The sequence below is a fragment of the Charadrius vociferus genome, unplaced genomic scaffold (genome assembly GCF_000708025.1).
Source record: "Charadrius vociferus isolate BGI_N301 unplaced genomic scaffold, ASM70802v2 scaffold356, whole genome shotgun sequence".
In the NCBI taxonomy this organism is placed as follows: domain Eukaryota; kingdom Metazoa; phylum Chordata; class Aves; order Charadriiformes; family Charadriidae; genus Charadrius; species Charadrius vociferus.
Window position 1 is genome coordinate 1,053,775 of NW_009648717.1, and position 24,130 is coordinate 1,077,904.

Below are 24,130 nucleotides of genomic sequence, written 5' to 3' on the forward strand. Positions count from 1 at the left end.
CACGGTGCATCCTGTTTTGGTTGATGAGCTGGTGATGATTTTCACCTTTTGGCACGGGCTGGAGGGAGTCAAAACAAGCAGTAGGAAAAAAAAAGGCCTGTCTCCCTCTTCCTGCTTTTTGGCATTTGGCCAGTGGAAATAATACTTTTAAGGGACTAAAAAGGTTTGTGTTTCTATTTCCAGCAGTAAAACACTCATTGGTGGAGGTATTTACTTCTATGCTGTATGCCTAACGAAGTTCATTGTGTTACGATACAGTCATCAGTTACATAAAAAATACTCCTGAACCTGTAAAATAACATTATTTATGTTAGTTATAATGTTTGTGTTGTAGTGATCTTCTGATCTGCATTACACGTCGAAATTACTAATATTTTCATCCCATGAATGTGATAATTTTATAATAAGCAGTAGGTTACTGCAGTTGTGTATATCACTTGTACCATTTTCTACCATTTGCAAAGTCAACATAAATATGCCATTTGTGCACTGATGTTATTCTAAAATAGTAATATTAGTCGTAAATTGTTAATGGCCAGTAGTTAAGCATCAGTGTGGATTATGACAGGGCAGAATTGACAGAAATGGTGTGCTTTACTATGAAACAGAAAAAAACAAGGGTTAGAATTATCTTGCTGGTCTTACATATTGTACACTTTAGGCAACAGTCAGTAATAATGAATATTTTTCTCCTTCAGGGCAAAGGAATACGAGAGTTTGATGGAAGCAAAAAATGCTGTCTCTGATTCTCCATTTAAAGCCAAGTAAGCATTTAACTTTATATATTTCAGACATACACTTTTCCCCTGTCTGTAGCAGAAGTGCTTCTGAAATTTCCGCTGGAGCAAGTGTGGTAAGGTTCCCACTCTATGTGGGGCATATTGCCATCTTGAATTACAGATTGGGTTCTAATACAAAAGGTCAGACCTTATAAATGCAATTCTTCCTGAAGGCACTGTATATCTTAAAACATGTGATTTTTAATAGTAAAGAGAACATATGCTCGTCCTTTTCTGACCTGGAAGCAAAAAAGTTCCAGCTTTGTACTTGAAGACTGATGGTGAAAATTCAGCACTGGAGTTCTTGGACTGAAAATCTTATGTTTGGCCTCCATTTAGGCAGAAACAAGGGTTCATATGGTGAAAGCACAGATATTTTAATGCACAGATGTCTTAATCTAGCATTGAGCTTTCTGAAGAATAGACCTTTTTATTGTCTAGGATAAGGCACAGATGAAACCAGTGGATGGTAAGATTAAAATGGGACCTAGTATCACTGACAAATTCCTCCTCCTCAGTTTGAAACTGAAAATTGCTCAGCTTTTGCTTTCTGATTCCATTGAAACCGGTTGACAGAAGATGCAGAATATTTGTATTTCCAGAAAGCTTTTGACAAGGTTTCTCACCAAAGCTTTTAAAAGAAACGATATAGCTGTAGCATCAGAAAATCAGTTAAAAAAAACCGAAAAGCAATGGAGTATATGATCAGTCCTTGCAGAATTGGGAGGTTACCAGTAGAGTTCTGCAGTCCGATGATGTTAAATGTTTTCACAAGTGACTTGGAAAAAGAGGGCAAGCAGTGAGATGACACAGTTTGATGATGGTGATGCAAAGATATTCAGGAGAGTAGGGACAAAAACTGACACTGAACGATAGTTTTGAAGAGAGTGAGTGACTCAGCAGTAAAATGACAGGTGAAATCCAGTGTATATTAAGTGCTACACAATGGAGGGTGAAGGCAGAGCTCAATTATCTCTTCAAAGTGCGGGCTTTGAACTTACAGAAGTGATAGGTAGTTCCAAGAAAACATCAGCTCAGTACTCTTGGCAGGTAAAGGAAATCCTCTGTTAAAATTATTTAGAGAGGGGCAAAACCAGAATGTCATCATGTACAAGCGCCTGGGTCATCTACGTCTTTCGAATACTATGTGCAATTCTGGTTCTTCATGTCAGAAAGGATATGCTAGAATTGTTAAAGGTTCAGAGAAGGCGGGAATGGAAATCAGTAATAATTTCTGATGTAACTTCTGTATTTGAGATTAAGTAAACTACTACTTCTCATTCTGGAGAAAAAAATGTGCTAATGGGAGGAAGTTGTAATGGGGATATGTTACAGAGGTCTGCAAGGTCACAAATGGCATGGAAAAGACGGGTGTTGGTTGGGTGCTGTCCTTCCTGGTACCAGAATGAGGGAGCACAGAATGAAGATGGTGCCAGGTTCAAAAGAAGCCAAAGACAGTGATTCTTCACGCAGTGTGCAATGAGGTGTATGGAACTCATTGGCAAAAATCATGCAGACGCTAAAAGTTTACCCGCATTGCTGCGGTTGTAGGAAACTACATCCAGCCCAAGAGATTCCTAAGCTGCCAATGGCGACACGAAACAGATTAGTAAAGAGGATTATGTACGCTTGACCTGTTCTTAACGTTCCTGAGACGTCCATTTACAGTTCATTGTTAAAAAGGCTGGTGGGCAGATGGCGTGCCTTTCTTACAGTTGTGCTCACAAGTCTGTGGTAGGTCAGTCAAGAGGCTGTGCTGTCTCAACAGTTGGATTCAAGTACCTTCACCCTAAAATTGCAACTGCTTTCCAGGTTGGGGATATTTGTCTTCAGACTGAGGTAATAACCTGTACCAGATCCTCTATGTTTTGTGGTTGCTTCTATCACTCCTAAATTGCTGATGTACTTGAAGGTAGCATTTTTAACACTTAACTCTAGGTTAAGATGTTCAGATCCTTGCTGTTAGGCTTCCTTGGTTGGATATACAACTAGCCTGTACGCCTTGTCTTTCGCATAGCCTTTTCAGTAGTTTAAAAACCTGCTGCTGAATCTCAGCATGTATTTTAAAATAATAAAAATCCATCACTGATATTTGACATAAGAAAATGAAACATCTCCACCAGATGGCACACCTGCATAAACACTTTGGGGAAGAAGGTTCTGTTGTTGGCTTCGCTTCTTAATAATCAGGACTTCAATTTTCAAGATTAGTTTCATGGCAGATTAAGACTTTTAGATTTGTAGCTCCTGTGTTTTGCTTTTCTTTGCTACCAGAAAATAAAAAATTAGGGTCTAGATGTCAGAAAGGAGAAATGTGGGGCGTTTGAGTGACTCTGAAAATACTGATAAGCTGCAGTGCTTCTACTTCAGTTTGTTTCTGACTTCTGATTAACAGTGAGGTAATTTGGTCAATTGTGTCTCAATTGCAGTTCAACAGAAACTCAGACTGATGATTTTTTTTTTTTTGTAATCTCTTGACTGATCCTGAATTTACCATCTTCATTTCTCTTTAGATAATGAAATACTAGCGTGCTTTCTGGCAGAGTCTTCTGTTCCATCTGCTTTCTTATTTTTGTCCTTCACTGCCTCGGTCAGGGCTGTACCCTTTTAGATGTGAACCAGTGTGATGGCCACAGTGGAGCTCACTTTCATCACAGTTCTTCTAGGAGATTTCTTTTGGAGTCTTCATGTAGAAATCTAGTGATCTAGCAGATGCTTACATCTAAATTTTTAGAACATAGTTTCAGATATCATAGGTATAGTTATTTCCAAAAGAACACAACTTTTTACCTACCATCAGGGCTCAAATGTTTGCAAGCTGCTTTGATATTGAGGGGATAGCGATGGGAGCTCAAGGGTGAACTGACTTTCTAAGAAGAAATAGGGGACTGTCTGTGAGTCAACCAGAAGCCCAGTTTATTTGTATTAATATTTTAATTCAACACAATACATTAGAAAATTGAAGGAAGATAAGGAAGGGTAGTTTTATCTCTCCCTTTAAAGGAAAGGGCAAGAGGGCAAGAAATTTCTTAAGGCAAGAGTTTTCGCCCAGACCATATCTATTTACATGGAAAACCACATTCTTAATACAGGAAAAATTAATAGGGAAACCCCTTTTAAACAGGACTAAGTACAGGATCCTACTTAACCAAGAACAGTAGGAAGAAGAATCAGCTGAAAGAAACAAACAGTGGGAGGTCTCCACTGAAACATTATTACGTTGAGGAGCTATGAAAATAATTAAATTATTGGCTTTTTAGCCAGAACACAGTGTACTGTACTAGGGGGTAATATTAACTGCTACTGTACCTGGCTGAGAGAGCGCAAACTCTTGCCAATACTAGGAGGAGTAACAGCTATCCGACACACGCTCTCGGGAGATCTGCAAAGTTATTGAGAAAAGTCAGGTCACAGAATGAAGCCAGTAAAAACTGAGAGTGCTAAATGTGTTCTTTGTGTCAAAACAAATGCCAGTACTTTTTGTGTATAGCAAAGGAAGATTTGAGGTATTCAGATTGGAGTCAAAGTATGCTAATGAACAGAACATACTTTTTAACTCAGTGGACTATGGAATTTAAAAATGAAGAAAATCTTTTTACTTCCATTTAAAATGTCACGCAATTGGTAGACTTATTTGCTTAACAGCGGCAAATGTGCTTTAGAGTTAAATCATTAAATATAACTCTCTTGTGCTTCTTTGCTTATGTCACATTTCTTTACTCCGTCCTCTCCTCCAAAATTGATTGTGTCTTTGCAAACAACTAAAACCATTTATGGAATGCAACGTCTTATCTGATTTTTAGTTCTTAGTCATGTTGTCAGTTGTTACAGAAGAAAGACAGAACCCAGAATTAGTCTTTGGCAGGTAAAAAGCCTTTTTAGATCACCTTTAAGATTAAGCCACCTTAATATTATGAGACCACCGATTTCCTGCTACAGCTGATAGGTTGTTTCAGTAGTGCTTGTTAGCTTATGGTTTGCAGCTTTATAAACCCTTGTGCACTAAGGAAGCACTGATCCGAGTGCTTTCTAAGCCTGACATTGGTAATACACTAATATCAATAAGCAGACAGGCTTTGTCCTGCTTTGACAGACACGGTATGTATGCCTTTTTCGGTTCAAGAGTGCTGACTCTGTTTCCTGAGTGGGATTGTGAAAGGCTTTAAGTAGTTCTTTTTTAGAAGATGTCTGTAACAGATGCTATTTTTTTTCTTTTTTGCTGTCTGTTAAAAAAATTGAGTCCCTTACTCGGAGTTGGGGGAGGAATTGCAAATGCTGCCTTATTTGGTAGATATTTTGCCCTCTGAACTATTTGGTGTGACAAGAGGGACTTGGAAGGAAAAGGACTACGTCCATTCTCACCTGGGAGCAGCCCGGCGGTCGCTCCCTGGCCTCTCTCCACTGGGCATTAACTGGCTGCTCCCTGGCGGCGCTCAGGTCACTTTATAAATGCTGGTGGACTCTTGATGGATTTGTAGTACTAGTTTGCATTCTCTGTGAACTGATCTGAATGTAATTATTTCGTGTCCAGTCTGTTAAGTTAGCTTCTCAAAAGGTATGTGTCGGTGACGGCTCTTCCTGTTCGCAGCGTTCTCGGGTGGCCATCGGAGCACATTTTTAAAAGGGAAGGAAAACGTGTTCACAAAGTGAGAGTATTATTTACATCTACTTAGTATCTTCTAATCCAAAGGACATATGTTTCAGTGTTAAAGCAATCTGCAGGTAGCAAAGTGTAATTGTCATCCTTTAATACAAACAGGGGAAGTAAGGCAATGAAAGAATGCCACGTGCCTAAAGGGACTTAGCAGGATTGCAGGGAAAAAAAATTTAACCCCCTAATCTAATATTTTAGCTAGTCTCCCCTCATGCAAGAAGGAATTGGTTTTTTTTCACATATTATTTGTTTGCTTACCCTTTAAAAAAAAAAAAAAATATATATATAAAGGGAGATTTCAGATAGTATGGAAACAGGAACCACTATTATCCTAAAAAAGAACTGCAGCACGACAAGAGGAGAGTTAGGAAATGAAAAATTATTTCCTGTAGGAGTCTGCTAGAGAAAAGATGAGAGTGTAGAGTGAAGTTTGTTCTTGCAGAGGCCCCAGGCTACATGCCTTTAACAATACAGTTCTCTCTTATTTTCCGTATGGTATTTCAGTGCATTCACAGGATAAACTTATCTTGTAGGTTTTCTTGGTGTGGTAGGCTAGGGTCCACTTAGGCCAGTTGTAAGATATTATACCGAATACTGATTACTGGGAAAAGATCAGATAATCTCTGAAGTTAATATTTGTGCAAAGAAATATTTGTGCAAAATGTAGTTTCCAAACAGCTATGTGAACTACAGAAGAGCTGAAGCGTAAAGAAAATGAAATTCAATTGCACTTCAAAAAAAAGACAAATACCTGCTTTATGACTGGGTGCATGGTAGATTTCCTCCTCAGAGAATTGCTAGAGCATTCTTACAGGAATTCAAATACATAAATTCAGAAAATAATCTTTATAGGGATTTTTCATCATTTTTCAGACAGCCTCCATTTCAAAACCTGAGGAAGGTGTGTGAAGCTGCAGATTTAGATGTTTCACGTCTCGCGGTTTCAAGCTATAGAACGGTGTTTCCCATTGTGCACCTAGCGCGGTGGGGGTATGCCTTGTGCCACAATGGATAGTCATTTTGCTGCAGGCAGTATAGAGTAGTGCAGGGTGCGTTATATAAAGTACGTTGCTTTGAGACGATACAGCATAACTCCCTGTTTCAGGCTGGGCAGGAACTGCTGCAGACTTTCTCAGTTCTCTCCAGGCACAGGCTGCGTCAGGAAGAATCGGGGCTGTGTGTCCGGCTGGCGTTGGGCCACCCTCGGCAGGAGCGGACGGGAGGAGTAACTGCTCCTTCCATACAGGAACTGCACCCAATCCAGCGCTCTGCCCAGTCCTACTAATCCTTCCTTCCATACATTCGGTGCACAGCCAAGAAATCACAGATTTAAGTATGGAAGTGCTGAAATACATTGATGTTACTATTTCAAGGCTTTTTTTCCTTGAGATTGAAATGTAGCCCATGAGTATTAACAGAGATCTTTTTCCTTTAGTTTATAAAATATATTAAACCTGCTAAAAATATCTAGCCCACTCTAAAAAGAAACCTTTAATTCATACAATGCTTTTTTAAAAATTTTGTTGATATATTTGCTATATAAACCTTTAATTCGAATATCCGTCATTTTCCCATTTGCACTGCAAAAAGATCAGATAATGTATTTGTATTTACTGAACGTACTATTTATTAACATTTATGTTATGGTAAGGTTCCGAGACCAATCAGTGCCTTACATCCTTTATGATATTTCTTCTGCATTCTGAATTATCTGTTTGTGCGCAATAGTAACATCTTAATTAGTGAGATGTAAATAACCTTAGATAAAAAGATATTCGCTTTAACTTTCCCTTTTATTTGGCCCTGTAAATTTTCAGTTAATCATTCCCTGGACAGCACGGTAAGCATTGGAGGAATGCAGATTGGGGGAGAGAATGAAGATTAAATAATTGCCTTGAACTGTTTGGGTTTGGACTCAACAGTATTTCCACGTGGTCACTGGATCAGGTGTTGACACCACGCTGTATTAATCGACAGTGCATACAAAGAGCGTACAAGGAGTACAATATGTACAAAGAGTTCTCTCTCTCCAGATCCGTTCATAGCACTGATAAATTCTGTATCCAAGCACAAGTCATCTTGCATAGATTTCTAATCCTTTGAAGCAGTCCTGAAATTATTCTTATTTCTCTGACGCTGCCAAGAAGTCACTATAAAGGATATTAAATTAAAATAATTTCTCTGAGGTTCACTCAGTGGGAGGAGAGAGTGTTTAATTCCCTTCTCTTCATCATGTGATCACATAGCATAGGTTACCTTGTTTTGGCAGATGACCAACATACAGTAGGACGTGAGGATGTAAGAGGTAATTCTTTAATGCGGCAGAACTGAAAATTTATTCTTCATGTTTCTTACTGTATGATGCTGACCACATACTTAGGAAGTTTGAATTTTGCTAAAATTGTCCATAAAGACTTTTAGAAGTACTGGAGAGCTGGAAGCTTTTTTTTTTGCCTTTTTTTTTTTTTTTGTTAACTGAGGACAAAATCTGAACATGTCATTTAACTTATGTAGCATCTTTATAGACTGAAGAGAAAGAAAGGGAGTTTGTCAACAGAAGTAACAATGCGATGTGATTATTTTCTATTTGAGTCCTCGTGAGTAGCATCCTGATAACCGTTACACATTTTATATGCTGATGCCTGATGTAGATTAGTAAAGTCCCTTTCTTCAGCCTCTGTGGTTAATCCTGGTTGAATTCCATTCCTCTGATGTTAAACGAAGCACATGGAAACCCGTCTTGCTGTCTTCTGTCAGATGAAGTTACAATATAGTGTGGTGGGTTTTTTCAGAGCTCTATATATGCTTTAATGGTGGAATTTGGTAGATGTTTCGAAGAGAGGAAGCCTATAGTTTTGCTTAATGCCTTAGGATATTGCCAAGGCAATAGCCGTTCTAAATCACATTCTATGAGAATATCTGGAATATTCTGCTTCTAGATCATCTGCCGGGACTGCAGCAGTTCGGCTTTTCGTTGGTGCTGCAGTCCACTCCTTATGCTCAGCAGCCTTAGCGGTCATCTGATTTACTGTCCAAGTCCTGCAGTTATTTGTGTTTTGGCTTTTAATTTTCTTTCCCATTTTAGCTCGTGGCTTACTGGGTTAGACAGAAGTTTCCTCCAACCTCATTTTCCACAGAGGAAATAGCAGTGCAGAAAGTCTCATCAGCATGTAATCTCCCTTTATTTTTCTTGTCATAGAAGAATTCTGGCTGAATATTAGTGGATTCAGCTGACCAGATGATAAGAGGTCCAAGACACCAAATTCTGCAGATCATTTTTCTTTGTACTTTAAAAATATATGTCTATTTTCAGAGTCTCTTGAAACCTTATACCAAAGCTCGTATTTTTTTTCACAGAAAAGGTACAGAGTACCTGTTTCCTATTGATTACGTGGAAACTCTATTCTTGCCACAAATGGATTATTTTTTTTTTATACACATGACTATTGTGGTACATTCCGCAGCCGTTCTGTCTCCTTTCTCACCTCTCGGAGACTAGTTAATATAATTTTCTCTTTGCCATTACTCTGTGGTCACTTTGTGAATGTTTTCTGCCCCTTTTACACTGATGGTCTCCCATTTTATGATCAGCATTGATAGCCTTCCCCTATCTTTTTCTTCCTCTAGAGCTGTGTTTGCTTCTACTCACAACGGTATCGCGCCCGCCCATTCTGCTCAGTTACCAGCTTCGTCCCGCTTTCAGTACAAATTGCTCAATAGATCAAACCAAAGGTCCACCAAACACAGAGCCTGTCATCAAGAGCAGCCAGTCGCAGATATTAAGGCAGCGGTAAACAAATACATGGCAAGTGCTGAAGGATACGTGCTCCTTGCTTCTCTCAGTCTCCAGTTAAGGGACTCTGGTTAGCATTTGTATCATCTGCCTTAAGAAGTCTACAGACGTAGAAGTCTACATCTGAGCTAGGTACTGACTTCACGTTCAGGGCAAAGGAGGATACATTATGAGTGTGTTGTGACTGCTCTATTTTAGACCTTAGGATGAGACGAATGGTGCCTTGGAACTGCGTATTTCTCCTTGCTGCCCAGCAGGAGAGCATAGGTGAATAGCCCAGATGTAGATGTGTAGAACTGAAATGAATCCTAACCCACGTGTGTCTGCATCTCTCCCGCTTCTGCGTTTTGGCTTCATTACTGACCCTCATTAATAAAATGCCCTTTCTGAAGTAGTCTGCGAAGTCACTACTTTTGACTTATTCAAATAACCCTAAAGAGCCATTTCTTTTATGATGCCTATAAGAAATAAGCCAAGTAGTCTGCTGTTCTATTTCCCTTACTCATCTCAAGAGTGAACTACTCAGCTTAAGTGGATGGAAAAGATTTAATGATGGAAGAAAAGGAAGATGAAACCATGTTGCAAATGAAGATGGCAAAAGCTAGCAGGATAAACGGTGGAGGGAGAATAGGGAAATTAACTCTATTGAACAACAACAGCAGGAACAAACACGTAGCTAATAAAGCAGCACCTTTATGGCTGTACTGTTCACGCTATTTCTGTGCCGTTTCCCTGAAACTGATTGTTTCAGTTAGCAGAATTTCATTACATAGATGAAAGTTTACATGATCAGGAGAGTTTTTGCTTTAATAGCTCTTTGTTTTCTGTTTAATGTTGAAGGTTACAGCGATTAGCAAAAGACCTTTTAAAGCACCTTCAAATGCAGGATGGCTGTTCGTTGGGGAACAACAAGGTTTCTGCTCTGGACAGAACTTTAGGAGAGATCACACGTATTCTGGAAAAAGAGGTATTGTGGCTGTTATATTATAACTTATGATTAACCTGTAAACTGTGTTGTCCTCAAATATAATACGTTTGGATTTGGGAATGTTTTAAACATGTATTGATGAATACATGACGTCTGTGTAACAAGCAGCGTCTGCTATTACACTTTTCTGTGGTGGTTGCAGCAGTGAATGCTTTTTAGACGTCAGATTTTGTATAGGCAGTTTCGCAGAAGTGCTGAAAACACGCTTGACTGATGCTAGAGCATCTGGGTAATGACAAGCTGTACTGCCGCTGTATTTTCATTAGGATTGTTTTTAACCTGGGCCGTTTCAGTCATCTAGTTTATAGTGCATACCCACAAAGAGCTTTTACCATAAAGGGTCAAAACAATTAGCAGAGAACAGAGGAAAGAACTGGAGCCAGCTTTGCTGTCACAGCCACCATAGTGTGGTGTTATGGCTGAGTTTTGAAGGAGTGCAAATCTGTTGAGCTTTCTTGGAGTACAAACAAGCCTGTATTTTTGGGGGTAGGTCTTTGATGGGGGATGAAGTTTTGATGTGAATATACATGGGATACTTCCATGTTTTGAGTTTTTTCAAAGTGCTACGTTTGTAGAGCATATTTTGGTTTATGGTAAATGGTGGGTTTCTTTGATTGATAGCGTAGCGTTTGCATCTCTCTTACTGTTTCATCATGGTGCCGCAGTGCTTTGTGTTTTGTAATGCATTTTTTTGCTCCATTAGGACCACGATATTTGAGTTTTCAGCTGGAACGTTATGTTCTGTTCTGTCTGTAACCATTAGAAAATACTTCTCTTTCATATCAGTAATCAAAAAATAATGAAAAATATTTCTGAGAGGAACTAATGAAATCTGAGGAGGGGGTTGCATCATTGTGGTTCGGAGTTGGTGTCTATGAAGATGAAAGCTCTGCTTGATACTTTTCACAGCTTAGTCAATGTGGAGCACAATTGCTAATAGCAATGCCTTTAAATACTAAATGCTGGGATGCGTAGGGTTCTGCCGTGTATTCTGTTAGTTACTTTGAGCTGCTGATCAAGTTCAATAGTGTTCTTGAAAGAGTTGTGACATTTTCAAATTTTGTGGTGTTTAAGAAATTAATTTTTCAATAATTATTTAGTTCAAAATATAAATCGTGATGTTGCGTGAAGACTATAACAGGATGTACCGGTTTTGAAAGTTACCTAAATAATTACTGGTAACTGGTACTGGGAAGTATCAGTATCAGTATCACCAATACTGGTGTTGTATCCAGCCTCTCATCAGTACATGTTTTCTGAGATTTTGTTAAATGAGACAAGAATTACAGCTAAATGTTAATCATTAATTGTTCGTAATGTTTCACTGCTTGTTGAGTCTGCAGAGGCAAAGTAAAAGATAAATTTGATAGTATTAATAGGCATGCGTTGTTGATTTGGGTTTTCACCCCCAAAACATTACTCTGCCACCGAAGAAGTGTTATTATATCTGAGCGTCCTAATCAATAAGGTCAAGAAAGATTGATTTCAATAGCTGTCCCTGTGTTTACGGCACAGATCGTACATAGTCATTTATAGAAGTGGATAGTAATTCTCTTGTTAACTTGCAAGTCCAGAAATCAGCAGACACATCTTACATGTCAGTGGGCGGTGGAAAGAATCTTGATGGTGTCAGTCATCGACTGAGAGGAGGAGACTGACACTGTTAATTGAATTTCCCTGGAGAGCATAAAAAGATACCATAATGTGGGGGGAGGAATGAGGGAGCGGGAACCACACAAGCTGTCAGTGTGTGTGAGCTGATAACATTGATTTACCCTTGCTAATGGCCTGGGTTGAATAAAGAATTGCCCTGAGGGAGGACAGAGTTCACTACAATAGATCCTTGCCGCTTACTAGAAATTCTTCAGGCTCAGAAGAAGTCGTGCAAAAGTACTATAAAATAAAATTGATCCAAAAAACCCTCTTTTCAGTCGTTCTGTGAAACATTAGGTTTTTCTTTTGTTAATAGTTTACACTGAAAAATGTGTTTGTAGAGTCTCACCAGGGAAGTAAAGATTTGTTTTACAAACCATGAAATAAAATGCTGAGCTGCTGTTGGTAAATAAGAAAAATAAATACCATTAAATTTCTTAACAGAAGGAAGAGTTATTCGGTTCATTAGAAATTCCATGACTGTACTAAAACAGTGGGAGTGTGTTCTTGATGCAAACTTGAATCACAAAAAAGCTACCTGCGAGAGACTGGCAGCCCCGTCTCACTGGGGATTGCCTTCAGGTAGAGTCGAATCAGACTAACAATTCCTTTGGGGACTTAGTCTTCATCTGTTGTGTTTCATAGTAATGAATGAGGCTTTTTCTCTCTTCTAAACTTCTTTTATAACGTGAGAACATTCTAGGATGAGACACGCCTGCATGATTATTGTGGTAAAGTTTGTTTTGTTTGGATGCGTTCCTGGTCTGCTGGACACCAGCAGATTCTGCGCTTGGGGCCAAGTGAATTCACCAACATAGCAAGAAGAATTTGTTTAATGTAAAAAGGTTTTTGTATCGGCATATCATCTGGATAGTCAGATCTGAGAATTCTGTCTCTCAGGCAAAGTCGTATCTTAACCACTGTAGTTTTTGAAGTCCTGTGTCTTGATTGTAGCCCCTTGCCTGCTTCTCATTAACACAGAGTGCATAGGCTGCTGCCGGCGCCCCACGCAACGCAGTAAAATCGACAACTTTCACTTTGAATCCGGGGCATGATTTGAGCCCTAATAAATGAAAGAGGAGTTGTTTTGCTTTGCTTCAAGTGGTTGTTAGATCTCCAGACACTTCTTGGTACGTCCATGTTGGCTTACTTGGATGAAGCTCTACAACCGCAAGAAGTACTGCACCCTGTGCCAAAAAAGTATTTCTAAGTAAGCAAGTTGAAATGCAGCTTTTCAGGATCCGACAAGGAGTATGGCCATTAACTGCATATACAGCCTGTGGTTCACATGTATTTTAATTAAATAAACATAAAAAGTGCTATAAAGTCATAAACCTCAATGTCGTTACAGTTTTAAATGGATTTGTAGCCCTCAGGTCACGTGCATTTGCTTCTGCTCATAACATCAAGCGGGAGGCGCAAATCCGGATGGGGGTGTGCAGGCCTGGTGTGCTGTCCCCAGGATGTATCTACAGCGTGTCCTGCGAGGGTGCTGGTTTGGGTGTGCTCTAGATTGTCAGAACGCAGTCCTTGAGGTTTGTGCGCAGTCTCTCATCCTTTCTGGCAGAAATCCTGGAAGGAAGTTGTAGTCGCTTTCACCTCCACTTTGTTTAAAAGTATATTAAAAAACCAAACGCTCACACACAGACACAACAGCAAAATGAGTGCAAATGTTAGCAGAAAGCCCTGGCAGGCTCTTGTATGGGACTCTTCAAGCTCTTAATAAGATCTGATAACGCTCAGTTTAAGATCCCCCGTGAATGGGCCTTTGATGCCAAAAGAAAAACTCCTGTATCTTCTTAAGGAAGGCAGAGCTGATGTTTGGAACTGCAGGGCTAAAGCAGTTTTTCTGCCGCAGCTCTTTTGATTTTATACATGTTCATTCTTTGATGGGACTAATTTTACACATCTATTACGGAGGGCAGCAGTGTGTTTCAGATGTGCAACGAATGCCCAATGAATTGCTGAAGTCCGGCTTGAGCACTCGCACGGAAGCGTCCTCTAATCGGGAACACTGTCAGAAACCAGTATATCCCTCAGTGTATAGAGGTGAGATTTACTGATTGAAAAAGCAAAACCATTTTCTACTGCGTGTGTGTTAGACGTTCCGCTGACTGAAGTACATCTGTTTCTAAGGCCTCGAACCTGACCTGGGTCTGAGGTTACAGCCTCTCGGGTGGTCATCCTTAGACTTGCTGACAGAACATCACTTCCCTGAAGGTCTTCCTAAAATTTGTTTTTAGAGGGTTTTGGTTTTTTTGGTCCAGGTTTTAAAAGTCCTTCTTTTAAATGTTTAAAGTATTCTAGGGCTTTTGGTAGGCCTGGGCGAGGCAGAGGTGGCAGGCACCATGATTGTGGGGAAGGCGGCAGGGGGCCACTACCTTCAGCAAGGACGGTGACGCGCAGCTGAGGGCAGCAGCCTTTTCACCTGGCTCGGCTGCAGCTAAAACACTGCAGGTAAATAACTTTAGTTAAATTTGTACAATACTTACAGGTGACTTCTAGGCAAGCCCTTAATGTGTTTCCCTACTTTCTGGCTGGGAATATGACACACAGGCTCAATGTGATCTTGAGGGGATCTCATGATTTTTGGAATCCCAAGCGCAGCACTTAATCTGCTTAACTGGGATTATTTTTATATTGTGTTTCTCACCAGACCACTAGCTTGAAAAAGATCTTCATGGCAGCACAAGTTATAAGATTCCTTCAACTCAGTGATTTGACAGAGGAGGTCTTCCAGGCGTGCTCCTGAGGAGAGCTGCAGCCGCAGGGGAGGGATGGAGGTGTTACGAATGTCCCAGCCTCAGTGAACATTACAGCTGAAGCTCACGCTTCCGTCACAAGGCACAGAGCCCTAACAAACACGATTTCACCGGTTCTGATGTTCATAAAACTTACTACAGTTTTGTAGTACAACTTACTACATAAAACTACTACAGTTTTGAGGATAGCTGTGTCCCCGTGGCGCTTATAGTTATTTACCAGCTCTCTTCATACAGATCTAAAAGTAGCTGCTTTTCAGTAGGCTAAATTTCAAGATACTTATTTTTATTAGTGATTCAGAATAGCTTTCTTACTGGAAGCAGATCTTGGGGGGAAAAATATACTGCCTTAGAAAAGGTGTAATTTTGTAACTGACAAATGTATGAATCTGGGCTATTAATTGACTGTAGTGTTTTAATCCTTTTTTTTTAAAAAAAGGATCTCAATGCTCATGACCTCTAAAACAGGCTGTCTCTCAGTGACCATTAATGGCTTGTTTTGTGCCAGGCAGTGGTTTTGGTTTTGTGATTTTTAGATAGATTTTTCAGCCTCCTGCTTCAGCAGTCGTGATGTCAGTTATTTACATTTCAGTAAAATGTTTGTCGTAGCTTTCAAATACAGGGGGACTGTAGACAGACAGTGTTTATCCCATTGTAAAGACTGTCAGAAATGGCTGGCTTTAACGGCACAGTCAGGCCCGGTATTTATGTTTTATTCTCTAAACTGTCAGGCCCATTGGGTATGGTGACCATAGCCAGTGTGAAGATTAATAGGCCAGTTTTTGGAAGGCACCCCGAATTCCCCGGCCGGCTACTACCAGTTCCCCACCCCATCCCCAATAACACAAACTCTGAATCATCAGAAGCCGAAACAATAAAATGAGGAACTGTTAAATGGAACACATGTAAGTTTTTGTACCGTTCATGATAAATTTCTTCAAAAGTCTTTGCGGAGATTTAAAATTGCCCCGTGTGTGTATGTGTATATAAATATACATGAGACATGTATATACAGACAAAATAGATTTTAGAAGCAAATACTCTGTGCTATAAATACTCAGTATTGTTACTTATTTAAGTATATTTAAGAATATAGTGGGAATTGTGATTCCCAAACTCTTACGCATTTAATTTTGGTGCTGCAAAAATTCGTGAGGCTGCCTCGAGCACCGAGGTAGCTGCGTGGTTCTGGTGTAGCAGAGTAGTGTAGCCATCAAAGAGAGGATTGAAAGGCACTGAATATAACGGCCAGATTTTATTTTTCAGAAGAATAGAATTCTGGACCAGCTGAAAGGCAGTAACGTATCTTTAAGTTTTTCTTAACTTGCTATTGCTTATGTTTGAACTGGATGTGGCATTGTTGCTGCACATCGTTGTTGATTTGAATGAGTATTAGACAAGATACTGTAATTGATACCAAACTTTTGAAGGAAGTCTGAGTTCATAAGCTAAGCAAGAGCGACGCAAATAGGTAGTGTACTTCATGCTAGATAATGTCACTGGAAGAATCAGACTAGCTTTAAAGCACACAGACCATAGCTGGAGGTTTGTGGCTTCTGTTTCATAATTGAAGAAAACTGTCCAAGAGTGAATTAGAAGCAGCAAATTTTAAGCCTCAATTTCGGCTAAAAGCACTTGATCCGAGTTTAACTTGTGTTAATCGGCTGGACTCCATAGAGGCAAGGTTGATTGGTATCTCTGAAGAGAGCAGGAGCGTTAGCAGACAGAGCAATGACTCAGTAAGCTTTTCAAAATTAGTAATTCTTGTGTGTGGAGCATTGGAGGGTCAGCTCCAATCATCAATAAGATGATGGCAAAAATCTGTGGTGCTAAAAAAAACTGTGATGTTGGTTTTTTTTTTTCCCCACAGAGAATTAATTTGGTTGGCTTTTATGTAGGGAGAGGAAGACAATAATAGATCAGTTTGGGAGTTGTGGAGTTGTGAATATAACAGATTCCTCATTTCAGTAGCAGAGTACTTCGGTAGGCAAGCTACAGTCACTAGTTAAGTTGAGGTTAAATGTTAAGGATATCTACACCTCTAGAAGAAACCCAGCATTAAGTCTGATATGTGGATTCATTGAGGGCTGGAGAAATCATGGGAGATGTCAGCTTATCTGTCACCCTCTTACTAAATCAGAAAAAGCATCACAGGACATTATATATGAAAAAGGGTGAAAATCATTGTTTTAGTAAAATGACCTAAGTCATGGACTAGTGGCTTTACCCAAAGTGTAGCCACGTTGTCTATATTTTGTGATCTTAGGTGTATACATGCATACACACGTGGGCACATTATCTGTGTATTTAACAAGCTCAACCAGTTATTGTATATAGCCTCACACTGCGTCATTTCTCGGTCTGACTGCAGCTTTAAAACGTTGTTTAACGTTTACATTTAAGCATTATAGTAATGAAAAGCTTGGTCAAGATGCCAAACTTTTATAGGCACATTTATGATGGAGAGATGTTTGTATTTTCCTTGACAGGGCGATTTCTGTGATGCAGCCCACTTCTGTTTTCTTGTTTACTTAGGATCTCCCGTTTCTCCACTAGAGGACACTACTGGCAGAAACAACAGCGTGTCCTTTCAATCCTTAGAAGTAATAAATCTGTTTGGAAGTCAAATTTTCTTTTGGGGAGAAAAATGCTTACGTAAGATTTTAATTTGGTTAATACTGATACGACTTCTAAGGCCAAAGGTATTACCTGCTAAATTAATTTGCAGGTTAATTCTCAAAGTTCTGTGTTTAGTTATGGCTGTGTTCAAAACAGGCTTTAAAATACGGTTGATATTTATTGGACAAACAAGCCCCAGTTTTGTTCAGTTTGAGTACTCCTGCTGGGGCATGCCTTCATCATTCTGACATCAGGTTCAGCCAGTTCTGTGGCACTTCACCTGCCAGTGTGCTTAGAAATTACACAGCTTTTTTCCCTGCTGAGCTTCTTATAGCAGCATGTCTCCTGGTTTTGGTGCATTAGGATATTTACGTAGGTAATTAGTATATGTCCTGTTGACTTAGATGTGTAATCGTACAGAGTGTTCCGTAGGAAAAAACAGAAGTACACACATGAACAGTAGTCATTTAAAAAAAATAAAATAAAATAGTAGTCACATGCCCACAGTTCATTAGGCATATTTCTGAGCCGCTGCTGTTTGTTCTGTCTACATGACATTTTATCCTGACCTGTAGTGCCGGTGGGGGTGTAGATGCTCTCTAGTGCTTGAGCAGCAGTTTAGCGTGGCTGTGGTGGCAGGAGTGTCACGGGACCAGCAGCGGGGCTCACCTCTGGCAGCAGCTGGGGAGGCAAATTCATGGCTGTGGATGAAGACGAGCCAGCAACGGCCCCCAAGCCCCACGTCAGTCCTTTGCCTTCTCCACCTCCACCCTTGCAATGGTGCAGTGGGACCCTGCTGAGTCATTGGTACTGTCGTGTTGTGACCTACTGCCTTTCTCTTACGTAAATGATATGTCTTTTGGCTCCTTGGCATATGAAGATTTTGATACGTAGTGCGTTGCTTTACACCAAAAAGCCTTCTTTTATATTGGGCAGTGGGCATTTTGTGGCCAAAGTGTTTAAAAAAGTAAAGTAAAGACTCACACATTGTCTTACCTGTGCTTTTATCAATGTTTGGGTGTTTTACTATTTATCAAAGTAGTTGCTACTCTTATTTTTTTATATATAATCAGAAGTTATAACTGTAAGCTTCATTTTAGCTAAACATATGATGCATTTCTATACAAAGAATGGATTAATATTTTAATCCGTCCTTTCTTAACTTTGGATACTCCTGCAGTAGCCAGTTCCAGAGTTACAGTGATATCGCGGGAAGGAAAGTCATTAATCAAATGTAAAACTGAATGATAACAGTTTAAAAATTATTTAAAGTCAAAATCCAAACTTCATGAAGTGTGCTGAATTGCAAAACTTAAAAATAAGTCTGTTTTACCAGCTAAAACTAGAATTCAGGCCCTTGGAACTCTGTATTTTACCACCAAAATCAAATAATTTTGCTAACACAGAAGGTAACGTATGGAGTTCTGTATTTATGCTTCCTTTGTTGCAAGTGTGAATCGACTCTTTAGCTGTTTTTAGGGATGTACAGAACCTGAGTTCAGAGCATGAACTCAAGAACTGATGAACCAGATACAACTGATGGAAAATCAGAGATGTAAGTAACTATCTTAACTGCATATGGTCCAAACTGGTACTGGTAGTAGAAACATCGCCCGGTCTGATCAGCTACGGCAGCGGGTTGGATGGTGCTAGGAGAGTGGCTGGGAGTGCGGAGAGCTGTGAGCAAGCGCAGGAGGAGCTCTTTGGACAGCATTTTCTACCCAAACAGCCATTCCCCGTCACTGCCGGGGGAAGTCAATAGGTCAGGTGTGTGTTGCGTATTGCAGGTTGGATGAGGCAGCTTTATATCATCAATAATTCGTTTGCCCAGAGTTGCTATAATCTGTGGATTAACCTTTTTCTCAAGATGAACATATAAATAGGAACTTGTTACTAGAGGTCAGCCACAGACTATTTTTCAACTTGTTTGCTGGAAATGGTATTAAAAGGCAAGTTCAGTTCACAGATAAGCTCTGCAGTGTACTTATTCCAAGATTATTCAGAGGTTAATTTACTGTGCACAGCGTGTGTAGTTGAAAACTGCTGTGTTGATTTCTGGTTCTGTGGGATGAAATTAAATGTTGTTAGCTTCCGGTGCACTTATACTGCACTCTTTGTGGCTTTTTGCTGTCAGAGCAAGCTTTTTTCCTTCTCTGTCAGTTTAGAACTAATACATCATATCAGAGTGGATATATATATACCTTCCGAGGTAGGCAGAGTTTCTTCACTAAGCGTTTACAGGACAAGGATCTGTTTTAATAGCATTAAAGTACAGGCACTGATTTCTCACTGATGAGAAAATGCCCTACACAGGCGCGTTTCTGCTGATGAGCAGATGCCAATTTAGAACTCAACATAAAGTAATTATTATTATAGTTCCTAAGGAACTGAAGTTTTTATTTCAGTCAGCCTGATGATATATGTATACACACAGAGTATATATACACTCGCCTTTTCTTGAAAGTATTCTTAAAATTCTACATCTCATTTGAGACCATCGCCTCTGACTTGAGAACATACCATCTATATGTGTCTCTGTTGTCTGTTTGGTTGTTTGCAGTACTTCACAAACCCACGTTATTCATCTGCCCCGCAGCCCTTCGTTGCTGTCCCGTGCCTGGGGTAATGGGCAAAGAGTCCAAGAGGTTGCAAGAGGTACGCAAGGCCGTGGGTGCGAAAGCGGGTCTTTAAACAATTATAACTCTCTCTCTGTATGTCTTCTCCCAGGTAATTGTAATGTCTGTAGTTTGCCTTGATTGCATGGGTTTTCATAGTTTAGTTCAGCTGAAATCAGTGCTGCTTTCTAGCGACTGAAAGCTTCCACTGGTGAACTGTCAGCCATAGGCATTTAAGATTCCGTGTTGCAAGAGATCTGTAACTTTCCTGCTCACTGACAATTTCTTGTCCAATAAACTGCTGGGAGAGAACAGGACAAGATCATGTAATTCTGCTCTTTAGATACTTGTTTGGGAACTTCTATTTATGAGGTTATTGAGGAAAAAGTCAAATTGGCCTTAGCTAATGGAGCTGTCTGTGGAGGTCTAGGAGCAGTTGTTCCTGGTATTAGGCACTTGAACCTTTATCCTTGCTTTCCTCCTGTAACTGATGCACTTACTAGATGCTGTTATTTATAAATAGACTAAACATTTATTTTTTAATAGGCACTGCAATGTGCTTCAATGCTCGGTGCTGCCTTTTGCAATATCTGTAAGGACAATTTTTATTTTACCAAGCAATATTGGCTGTTTTCCATTATGCTACTTAGCGTGAGTGAAAGCAGCTAAACAGATCCCGTGGAATTCACTAGTTTACCTTTACCTGCCTCTCCTTCGTGGCTTTCGCCGACTCTTGAAATGTCACGAACAGGACTGGGAGGGTCCTCTCCTTGTCAACAGAAGTGTTAATAGAGTGCCTCTCTGTGATTTTACTATTCAACTGGAAAGACACTGCAGAACTTGGAAGCAGATCGTGTAAATAAAGTTCATCTTATTCAATAAGGTAATATATTGATTCGGTAAGGAGCCCTGTCCAGTATGGTGTACCTTATAATATGGGCAGAGGTTTGGAAACAGAAGAATGAATAAAGTATATGATGTGAATAGACAGAACTGAAATTTATGAGCATGTGACATTTGGTTTTTGCAGGATGGGCTTAAGAGTCAATTTCTTAGTCCCGAGGCCTGGACCAATTTTACGTCGCTTGTCAATAATGTACTTTCAGAGAGTATAATAGTAAATGCATAGTCTTTTTTTTAATTATTATTTTTCACTGAATTTAAAAATAAAGTAAGCCTCATTTCCAGTGTTGCATTTGAGTGATGTATCAGCTGCTTTCTTTTTCACCCTTTTTTTGTTGTTGTTGTACTTAGATATTTGTCTTCCTTTGTACTAAATATAAGGTATGTGAAGTTGCAGTTAGTATACCTTAGCTATTCAAGTGAAAAAACCCCAGTATTATCCAGATGGCTTAGGTGCTGGAGGCTGAGCTCTGCACAGGAGTGTGCAGGTCCTGAACGTCATGCAGGGAGCGAAACGCCTGCAAGATAAGGCCCATTTACCTACCTACCGTCTGGGCAGCGGGGGAGATTCTGGGTGAGCATCCTCTCCAGGGTGAAGCCACGGAGATGAGCCTGTGTGGAATGTAAAAGCCGAAACCAGAGGAGCTGCCTTATCTTTAAGGCTTCAGAATCAGCTCTTTGCTCTGTGGGGTAACGTGTGAAGGAGCATTTCTCAAGCCCTCCTTTCTGTGGCCTTGTACAGCGTTGCCTAAAGAGCTTGGCTGCTTTGGCACGTAAGCAGTGCATGAGGGAGGAGTTGATACAAATACATGACAGATATGTCCTTAACATGAATGAACGCCTCCCTCGAATGGTGTGCAAAGGCCGCTGAGCCAATTCTGGCTCACGTTTTAATCTTAAACTGGTTTCCCATTGACGCTCAGTGCTTGAAATTCTATGGTGGGTGAAGTCACTCACGTTTGAAAGAGTTTGAGATTTTCATATGGAATGGGGTATTATTATCGTACTGACTTCATCAGAGAGAAGTATTACAGGGAACAAAATTTGTCTGTTTCAGTAGAAAATATTAGTTTGGTGTACTCTACAGTGGTTTTCACTGTGTAGTTTTGTGACTGGAGGACTAATCAAAGAGTGTAGATTTTCTGCAGTCACAAACGTATCTGTGGTTTCCTATGTACATGTAGATATACTTGCGTATTTATTTAAAGGCTGGGGGGGAGGAGGAGCCAGCCCAGGATTCAGTTGTCTGGTTTGTTTTTCTAAGGCAGCTTTGAACTGCATTTCTTAGCCCCTGGCATTTTAGATAGTATCTTCAAACACTACATAAAAGGAAAGAAGAAAATTCTTAAGGTGGATTTCAACTATATTTTACTGATTAGTTATTATTTCTTCCTTCGGTGAACAGTTTAACAAGTGTGGAATAGAGTTGCACAAGTTCAGTGTGTTCTTTCAGAAACAGAAGTCCGAATGTTTCACAGTATTTGGGTTTCATTCAGAAATATTTTCTTCTGAATAGTTTTAGTTCCTGAGGTCTGTTCAAACAGGCTTTCCAGATCGGCTTCTTATTTGGACATAGTAGGCAGGACTAGCAGAAAGCCTTCTTTTGGCTGATGAAGGAAAATACTCCTTTTTAATCTACATGAGAATACTGATTGTGGAGGTTTGTCTTAGAGGGAGGGTTTTTAGAGGGAGGAGTTAGTTCAAAAAGACTTCAAATAGTCAAAATGTGAGGTGCTAAAGTTACATAGAACAGAGGTGGTAAAGCTGACATGAAATCATTTCAGCTGTTAAAGTTCTGTGTTATTTCTGATTCTGCTCTACTTATTAACTAATAATAATACTTTAACAGGAGAAATGTATGCAAGTGAGTACTTTGGTCCAGGACATTGGATTTCACCCAATAACTTGCACCAAATTAATAAATTATGATTTAACTAGGATCATATTTTTCTAGGAGATAATCAGGTTTGATTTAAAAACTTGAAATGATTGAGAGTCGACTATATCCTAAGTATATTATGCCTGTCATTAATTACTCTTGGCATTAAAAAAATCATTTTATTCTTACCTGAACTCCTCCAGTTTCAGCTTCCAAATATTAGCTGTTACTGTGCATTATCGGAAATCTTCTTCCCATTCGGGTACTGTGATCCCATCATGTTTTTATTTTCTCCGACATAAACTAAATTTTACTTCTGAAGTGTCTCATGTTGAGTCAGGTTTCTCTGGCCTCATATCTTCTGTTTTACAAATCTTCCAATTGGCAAATATCCTGTGTAAAGGGGAGCAGCAGCGCAGGACAGTGGTTTTGGTCTTGCTTCTGTCCTGGAATGTCGCACACAAAACCCAAAAGCTGTTACTAATTGATGCTCCCTTTATTTCACCCTCTGTTACTTTGTGTTACCCACTGCCTTGTATAAATAAATCAGAGGTTTTCCCCTGATTTGGTTGTGTTTCAGAAGCATGCAGTGTTTGTTATCTGACTGCTTTAATGAGGTAAACAAGCAAAGAAACAGCACGAGTCAATTGTCCTTTTCATGTCTTTCTTTGTTGACCACCTTAGGTATGAGGAGGCGTGTGTGTAAATATTTATTGTTTTTTAGCTGTGTGTATTTTTCTGTACCAAATGTCAGATAATGAGATGGAAACATTATTTTGAACTTTCTATTTAGTCTGCTAATTTCCGAATTTGCCGAACGTGCTTGTATCATTGGGTAAGTGGTGCTTCTGAAGGTGCCACAGATGCCAAACCCTGATAAAATCCACCCTATCTTGTTAATGAAGACACTAACAGTCGTTCCCCATCTGCTGCCTCTGTCTGAAAGGTTAGGAAGTCCTTCCTTCTTGATCACAAAGGACATAATTATTGTCTGTAGAGGAGTCAAGTACAAAGACAGTTCATCCAGTCTGACCGCTGCTACACTGCGGGCCACCAAAGATTAACAGCTGCTTCTCCTTTGATTAGGTTAGGTAATAACAGTTACTTTAGTTAATAATTGGATGGATTCCCAGGCCATGTAATTCAGGTTTAGGCTGTCATTTTTTGCTGGCATGTAGCTGAGCTGTATTATTGGAACGGAGCCTGTAATCCTATTAGTCAGTTGTCACTCAAGCCGTAGGAGAGGAGAGAAGGGGAATCCAAATCCATTACGGTGTTGTAACAGGTAGGTAAATAAGTCAGCCATGCTAGCCCAGCGGGCAGGGAGCTTACTTGATTGTTTGTCATAGTTTCTTTTTTTAAAAGGATTAATTTTAGGTTCCTCAAAATGTTTTTAGTTCATAATCAATCCATAAAATGGTTACATGATTTGCTTAATTTATTATTATTTCTGTTTACTTTGCCCCACATGCATTAGTGTACACA

The 24,130-nt window shown here is 39.7% G+C and overlaps 1 protein-coding gene across 1 annotated transcript in view; it reads left to right on the forward strand.

Annotated features, from left to right (window-relative positions):
- SCAPER (S-phase cyclin A-associated protein in the ER) overlaps nt 1-24,130 on the forward strand; it is a 162,202-nt gene that overhangs the window by 77,036 nt on the left and 61,036 nt on the right. Inside the window, exons 21-22 of the mRNA XM_009886675.1 lie at nt 699-764; nt 10,067-10,193. Of these exons, the coding sequence (XP_009884977.1) occupies nt 699-764; nt 10,067-10,193 (193 nt within the window). The remainder of the gene's footprint in view (nt 1-698; nt 765-10,066; nt 10,194-24,130) is intronic.